Here is an 8,777-nt window from a genome sequence, read left to right as displayed (position 1 = left end):
TGTTGATTGTTAATGTATGAATGATTTGAACTTGAATGTTTTGTTACTTGATTGAATTTATGATATTACTAGAATGTATCACCGATTGAATTCCTTATTATGTGATTGATGAAATTGGATTGTGTATTGTGAGTAGTGTAAACCAAATATTGTGATTTTATTGTGATTGACTGATAAAGATATATGATGACGAATATCGTGAAGTCAAACTGAAACTTAGTGAGTAGTGATGATCGAGTAAGTCTGAGATATGTGTTGTAGATTTGGAGTTAGGATTGTTTTGTCATCATATAGGGAGGGTCTGACAAACCTAGTGATTCGGGGAAGTACAACTGAATGAGCCTGATCGTGGAGGGCTACAGTCGAACTGTAAGGTAAGACTGATAGACCTTGGGGGTACACCTAGTGGGGAATTCCTAAGTGGATTAGTTGGTTATTCCCTAAGGCCGGGAACTACCGTGCAACACAAGAGTACCTCGACTATCGCGTATATGTGTCTCGGGTTGAGTTGACGGGATCTATGAGGACTTGGCCATTCATGAATTGTCCGTCCACTCTTGTAGTGGCATAGTATCATGCCTCCTAACCAAGTACTTCAGAGTAGAATGGTACCAAATGATGAAGTATAGAGTATAGGACATGCATAGCATTTCATTATTTTGATTGTCTTATTATGAATGAATTTGATAAGTCGCTGATATTATACATTTGACGGTTTTGAGATTGTGATAATTTGATTGTTTGCGTGTTCTCCTCGTGTATTTTATACTGTTACATAATTTCGATACTCACCCCTCGTTGTTTGTGTTTGGCGTTTGCGACGGACGCAGACGAGTTGTAAGTTGCAGGCGATGACTAAAACCATCAGGAGAGGCGGAAAGCACTCTGCCCTTGAGTATTTTATTTTGGGAATTCCCGCTCTGATAGTGACATCGGGTTGGGACTATATTTGCACTGAATTTAAAACATGAGTATGTGTACTTCAAAAAGAATTCTGTTGTTTGATACTATGATTTCGAATCCATTATGTTTCATGGAAATTTTGGATTTATGTGACATGCTTATGATTATGTGATACTCTTTATCAAAAAAAAAAAAAAATTATTTGGGGTTTAGGGTGTCACAGTCTTGGTCTTTGGTAAGAGTTTTTACGGCCGGCAAAAATGGCAGTCCATATGCCTCAGCTACAATTTGAATGGCCACAATTAAGTGAATTATAGATAAAACATGAACCGATGTTATTTTTTGATTTTGAAGAATGTAAACAACTTTAATAGATAGAGCATGTTTGAGTAAAAATACCTATAAAGTCTACGATAAGTCGTCCATTCGACAAACGTCCAGCTGGATGTTTGAAGTATGTTGAGCCATAAGGACTATCGCTAGGCATGGGATGGTCACAATGGAAAGCCATAGCATTCCCAGTATCACTTATAGAATCACCAAACTTGAAGATAGCTTCATATGGGAGAGAATCAACACTTGAAACAACATTTCCAAGAAAACCAAATGTGAGGATTGTAAGACCCATAATTTTAAAGTATACTTTATGTATTTTAGTGTATTTTGGTATTGAACTCGGAAGCTTTTTAGCCAAAGTTATTAATATTTTGGAGTTTATATGACCAAAGAGATATTTTGATGCCGATTAGAATTACTCGTCGATGAATAAATTAAATTAACTGCAGTGAATCTTTTACGAAGAATTTAATGCGTTACGGGTGAAACGGGAATTTAACAAATATCTAGATATTTTGAGATATTTGTTAAGTTGGAGGAAAAAGGAAATTAGAAGGAAGGAAAAGGAAAATAAAATGATATAAAAAGGAAAGAAAGCTAACGTGAAGGTAAGGGCTCCTTCCAAACTTTTAGTTTGCATTTAGGGACTTACCTGTGATTGTGTGGAAAAGAATTTTGTTAGGGTTGAAGTGTTGATTTGGGGGAAAATGGATCTAAGGCTTTATGGGTAAAATCTTAGAGTTAGGTTTTGGTTATATCAATGAATGTTTCGTGGGAAAATGAATTTAAACTCATTTATGTATGATTTTGAGTAAATGAAACTTGTTGTGTTTGAGTGGTGGATTGTGTTGATTTGTGTTCGTCGTATTTGACGTGTTCTAGATTAATACTGACGAAATTTGTTGTGTGTATGGTTGGATTCTGTGGAGAAATGAATTGATGTGTTTTGGTGTGAGTTGTGGATTGGATCTGATAATAGGTTTGAGTTTGTTTTGTGTGGAATTTGAAAACCATTAGAGTTTAACGAGTATTAAGAATGGGGAATCTCTTAATGTCTTGTTTACTTAATGTTTGTTTTGGAAAATCGTTTAAGTTAAATGAGAACTAAGAATGGGGAATCTCTTAATGTCTTGTTTACTTAATGTTTGTTTTGGAAAATCATTTAAGTTAAATGAGAATTAAGAATGGGGAATCTCTTAATGTCTTGTTATGGAAAATCGTTTCAGTTAAATGCGAATTAAGAATGGGGAATCTCTTAATGTCTTGTTTAATTAATGTTTGTTTTGGAAAATCATTTAAGTTAAATGAGAATTAAGAATAGGGAATCTCTTAATGTCTTGTTTACTTAATGTTTTTATTGGAAAATCGTTTAAGTTAAATGAGTATTAAGAATGGGGAATCTCTTAATATTTCTGTTTGCTTAATGTTTGTTGTGAAAATCGTTTAAGTTAAATGAGTATTAAAAATGGGGAATCTTTTAATATCTGCATTTGCTTAACGATTGTTGTGAATGGGGTCTGTGTATGCTCATGCATTTCATTTTGGTAAATCGTGCTGACCCGTGATAGGTGGCACCTCGGTAAACAGTACTGACCTGTGATAGGTGGTACGTTTGCGATTTACGTTTTGGTAAATAGTGCTGACCCGTGATAGGTGGCACCTCGGTAAATAGTACTTTGGCCTGTGATTGGCGGTACGTTTGCGATTTACGCTTTTTCTTTTAGTAAATCATGCTGACCTGTGATAGGTGGCACCTCGGTAAACAGTACTGACCCGTGATAGGTGGTACGTTTATGATTTACGTTTTTTTTAGTAAATCGTGCTGACCCGTGATAGGTGGCACCTCGGTAATTGGTACTTTGGCCTGCGATAGGCGGTACAATTATGATTTACGGCCCTTCGAGGAGGGTTTTGGTTTGGAATTCCGAGTCCATGCATTTTGGCATATACGCATTGCATTAGGGTGCTTGGCACGCGAGTCGTGTTTGATTCAAGTTTATGATTGAGTGTTTTGAATTTGAGTTGTCGTGGTAATTATGTTGAAATTGCTAAGTGTTATGAATTGATTATTGTGTGTAAGAGTGATGGGTTGTAAAACTATTTCGAAACTCAATTTGTCGTGGTGATCGTGTGGGAATTGCTAAGTGTTAAGATGTGGAATTGTGTATGAATGTGATTGAGTTAGTTTATGTATTTTTGGAAGAATAAGCAGGGAAATCGATTTCCCAATCGATTGGATGAGTTACAGGGACTTCCCTAATTTGACATAATCGATTTGCCAATCGATTTTATAATATGTTTTTCAAAACCATTTAAGAAATCGATTTGGAAATCGATTGACAGAGAGGCAGGAACTCAGCAAAACTGCCGAAATCGATTTGGAAATCGATTTGGCAACCCAGGGACTCATCAGAACTGACAAAATCGACTTAGAAATCGATTTGGTCATGCAGAAACTCAGCAGAACTGACCAAATCGATTTGGCAATCGATTGGCTCAGCAAAAGTCCTTATTTTGAGTTAGATAATCGATTGCTCAATTGATTTATCAATGCTTTGGTCAGTTATGTATTACTTGATGGTTTGAGAACTTCATTTTGAGTTCATTGTTAATTGACAAGCATTATATGAACTTTTAGCATATGGAAAATCCTTTTAAGGTGCATGCTTAGTTGAAAAGTTATTTTGGGCATTTAAAAACTTAATTGTTATGTGTTAACTATTATTTTCTGGTTGGTGACCCTTTACAATTACTGTGGAAATCTGGGCTTTGCCCTCAGATGAGAGCTAGGACAATCCTACCGGTTCGTACCCTGTAGATGGGAACGTAGAGGGGAATGCTCGACTGGAGCTATGTTAGGAGGATTTTACGAGGTGTGTGGAGATCACTCAGGGCGTTTAGTTTGTTTTGGAGAACGATCAGATTAGGTTTACATAGAGGGAACATACGTCTTTCTTTTGAATTGTATTTATTTTAAAATGGAAGACTGTACCTATACGAATACTGTCAGCTTGACATGTTATTTTCGATGGGTTACATGTACCGCTTTTTGATGTGTAAATATTTTGGATTCACATTTTGAGAAACTTTTCCGCTGCTTGTAAATTATAATGACTCAATTATTTATCCAAAGGTATTTCCTTATTTATTTCTTTGTTTTATTTTAATCTCTTTTGGAAAAAAAAAATACACCCTCGCTTTGAAAATCGGGGTGTTACATTGTGGTATCAGAGCTTTGGTTTGGTTTTCTTTGGGGGCTGTGGAACCTTTGGTTATAGATTGTAGGTCAACCTGTAGGTTGGGAGTTGTTATCTGATCATGCGTCGGTTTAGGTGGTTTGGGTTGTCAAGTCCAAAATAGTTATTATGTGTTGATATATTCGAAACTTAGTTTTGGAATTATTCGAAGTGGTGTTAACACTTTTTCTTGATGTTGGTTTTTCGGAAACACTACCTCCAAGAGAGAACGACGTTGCAAGGATGAACGTCAGTAGGGATGATCAAATGGTTGGAGCTACAAATAACATGGAGGTTTTGTTGTTGCACGAACTGCTGCAAAGACTCTGCGGGATCTGGAGAAGAGGAAAAGAGAGATCTGTGCTCTTAAGATTAAGAGGGTTAGAATATTTTCGTCGTTACCATCCTCCAAAGTTCAAGGGTGATGAGGACTCAGGAAAAGAGTTGACTAGTGGATTCAAGAAGTGGAAAAGATCTTCGAGATGACGGATTGTCAGGCAGAGTTGAAGGAAATCATGACGACATAGAATTTATAAAATGGTTCCAAGGACACATGAGCTATGTGTTGGTGTAAACTCGAAGATGATGAGTATGGATAGATTAACATTGGACTAATAAGGGATTTCAAGTAAAGTTCTAAGTTGAGGACTTTTGTTAAGAAGAGTATTAGATGTTTTCCTGGTAGATTTCAGGATGAAACTGGATGAAGTTTGACAACTGTCAAAGAGATGTGAACATCATGGAATTGTTGAGAATATGAGGCTTCCATTTGGGATAACATTTGTTGCTTAGGTGTCAATGAAAGAGACTGGTATTGAAGTTAAGGGAGCGTTGCACATTAGGAGTGAATACTCATTTGGATAGATAAAATACGCTTTGAGGAATTGTCGATACCTTGAGGGGAAAAGTCGAGCATTCGAGTTAGAATAGATTCGCAACTTGGATTATTGAGTATGAATCTCATAACGAGTGTAGGAGTGAGACCATGTATTTAGTTGATAAGTGACAAATCTCCTGGTGGTTTAGGAGATAGTAAGTATGGATAGTGATATTGGATGAAACTATAGACACGTAAGTGTGAATTTTGAGCGATGTTCGGCAAAACATAATGAGTTAGGCCTTGATGTATTGAACTCTATGTTACCATTAAGTGGAATTTGAAGTATCGAGTACGGGAATACTTAACTTTCATAATCGAAGGAGTTGAGGCAGGCAAGTGATAAATAATTCATGTTAAGGATGGAAATGTTTGGAGATTTTGAGGATCAAATTTTAGAATCCTATTAAATGATAGAAAGTGAAAAAGAAGAGATGTAACGAATGATTTATGATTTAGTCGTTGGTCTTGGGAAATCAAGCGTTGAGATTTAAACTGAGTGTTTTAGTGACTAGATGAACAATGAAGGGTATGTGAGTCTTTGAGATATTTTACTGCAAAAATTATGAGGATGAAGTTATAGATAATTATTTCTTAGGAAATGCTTATGAGGAACGTTTGAGAAATAATTCTTTAGGACGTTCGATTGTTAGGATTCTTTCAGTTCGTATCTCGGTGAAGGTTGAGAGGGAATAAGAATCCAACGAGTGAACCAAATATTGGAAAAGGTACCAAGAAATTTGTGGAGTAGCACATAGAGATGTAGCTTATGACAATTAAAGATTGATGGAAGGAATTATCTCACTTATAACTCAGACATTATTATTATAAAGATATGCCAATGATATAAAGACATTACTTGAGTGCATGTCATGGGGATTGTTATTGTGTTCGTCAATCAAAGGGAGTTTGTGTGTCCCAAGTGGTATAGTCTTTGGCTTGTTTTTGAAAATATTTGAGGTAGTTTTGATCACCAAGCATATGTGGGGATGGAATTATTAAATTTATAACTGGAATAACATACCGATAAGAACACTACAGTTTGACGTAGTTGTACGACTTAAGAAAAAATCGAGGATTTGTGGACAAGGGAGAAATTTAGGAGTTCTCGGATGTAGTGATTGTTCTGTGCTCGGTGTGTTGGGGTCATTCTAAGTGTTTCAGTTTGGTACCAAATGGATATTTCGTACCAAGTGGATGCCAATGAGACTACGTGACATAGGTATGGGATATTTTACTTCGTCGACAGGACCAAAGTTATAGGAAAATAAGGGAAATTCAATGGACTTTGAGAAGATTGTTGACTGCTTTTGTAAGTTGCAAGGAGCGCTGTTACAGTTCGGCTAAGATAGTCTAAGCCACTATCATGGTTGTTGGCTATTTATTGACAAATTGAGGGACTGATCATCCTTAATCTCTTGTTGATAGTAGACAAAATCATGTTGAATGGAACGGACGAGCCTTACCGACTATGGATGTGTGTGAAGTTATTAAACACCCTATGAAAAGGGGTAGGCAACACTTTTTTCGAGAAGGCCGGGTGAAACAAGTTGTGACTAGTGTGTTGAATTTGAGTACAAACCTAGTGTGGATTGCTACTCGTACTTTAAGTTTCGAGGACGAAACTAATTTTAGGGGGGTAGTAATGTAAGACCCATAATTTTAAAGTATATTTTATGTATTTTAGTGTATTTTGGTATTGAACTCGGAAGCTTTTTAGCCAAAGTTATTAATACTTTGGAGTTTATATGACCAAAGAGATATTTTGATGCCGATTAGAATTACTCGTCGATGAATAAATTAAATTAACTGCGGTGAATCTTTTACGAAGAATTTAATGCCTTACGGGTGAAATGGGAATTTTAAGAATGGGGAATCTTTTAATGTCTTGTTTACTTAATGTTTGTTTTGAAAATCGTTTAAGTTAAATGAGTATTAAGAATGGGGAATCTTTTAATGTCTTGTTTACTTAATGTTTGTTTTGAAAATCGTTTAAGTTAAATGAGTATTAAGAATGGGGAATCTTTTAATGTCTTGTTTACTTAATGTTTGTTTTGAAAATCGTTTAAGTTAAATGAGTATTAAGAATGGGGAATCTCTTAATGTCTTGTTTACTTAATGTTTGTTTTGAAAATCGTTTAAGTTAAATGAGTATTAAGAATGGGGAATCTCTTAATGTCTTGTTTACTTAATGTTTGTTTTGAAAATCGTTTAAGTTAAATGAGTATTAAGAATGGGGAATCTCTTAATGTCTTGTTTACTTAATGTTTGTTTTGAAAATCGTTTAAGTTAAATGAGTATTAAGAATGGGGAATCTCTTAATGTCTTGTTTACTTAATGTTTGTTGTGAAAATCGTTTAAGTTAAATGAGTATTAAGAATGGGGAATCTCTTAATGTCTTGTTTACTTAATGTTTGTTTTGAAAATCGTTTAAGTTAAAAGAGTATTAAGAATGGGGAATCTCTTAATATTTCTGTTTGCTTAATTTTTGTTGTGAAAATCATTTAAGTTAAATGAGTATTAAAAATGGGGAATCTTTTAATATATGCATTTGCTTAACGATTGTGGTGGATGGAGTCTGTGTATGCTTATGCATTTCATTTTGGTAAATCGTGCTGGCCCGTGATAGGTGGCACCTCGGTAAACAGTACTGACCCGTGATAGGTGGTACGTTTACGATTTACGTTTTGGTAAATTGTGCTGACCCGTGATAGGTGGCACATCGGTAAAAGTACTTTGGCCTGTGATAGGCGGTACATTTACAATTTACGTTGTTTTAGTAAACCGTGCAGACCCGTGATAGGTGGCACCTCGGTAAACGATACGGGCCCGTGATAGGCAGTACGTTTATGGTTTACGCTTTTTAGTAAATCGTGCAGACCCGTGATAGGTGGCACCTCGGTAATTGGTACTTTGGCCTGCGATAGGCGGTACAATTATGATTTACGGCACTTCGAGGAGGGTTTTGGTTTGGAATTCCGAGTCCATGCATTTTGGCTTATACGCATCGCATTAGGGTGCTTGGCACGCGAGTCGTGTTTGATTCAAGTTTATAATTGTGTGTTTTGAATTTGAGTTGTCGTGGTAATTGTGTTGAAATTGCTAAGTGTTATGAATTAATTATTGTGTGTAAGAGTGATGGGTTGTAAAACTATTTTGAAACTCAATTTGTCGTGGTGATCGTGTAGGAATTGCTAAGTGTTAAGATGTGGAATTATGTATGAATGTGATTGAGTTAGTTTATGTATTTTTGGAAGAATATGCAGGGAAATCGATTTCCCAATCGATTGGATGAGTTACAGGGACTTCGATAATTTGACATAATCGATTTGCCAATCGATTTTATAATATGTTTTTCAAAACCATTTAAGAAATCGATTTGGAAATCGATTTGGCCATGCAGGAATTCAGCAAAACTGACAAAA

At 35.8% G+C, this 8,777-nt stretch overlaps 1 protein-coding gene across 1 annotated transcript in view; it reads right to left on the bottom strand.

The window, feature by feature from the left end:
• The window catches only part of LOC101509503 (GDSL esterase/lipase At5g45910-like), a 24,914-nt gene that overhangs the window by 3,756 nt on the left and 12,381 nt on the right, over positions 1–8,777 (bottom strand). Inside the window, exons 2-3 of the mRNA XM_004515342.4 lie at positions 1,303–1,585; positions 1,125–1,184 (exon numbers count right to left, since the gene is read on the bottom strand). Coding sequence (XP_004515399.4) covers positions 1,125–1,184; positions 1,303–1,585 — 343 coding nt within the window. The remainder of the gene's footprint in view (positions 1–1,124; positions 1,185–1,302; positions 1,586–8,777) is intronic.

The sequence above is a fragment of the Cicer arietinum genome, chromosome 7, assembly GCF_000331145.2.
Source record: "Cicer arietinum cultivar CDC Frontier isolate Library 1 chromosome 7, Cicar.CDCFrontier_v2.0, whole genome shotgun sequence".
In the NCBI taxonomy this organism is placed as follows: domain Eukaryota; kingdom Viridiplantae; phylum Streptophyta; class Magnoliopsida; order Fabales; family Fabaceae; genus Cicer; species Cicer arietinum.
This window is presented reverse-complemented; position numbering and strand designations above follow the sequence as displayed.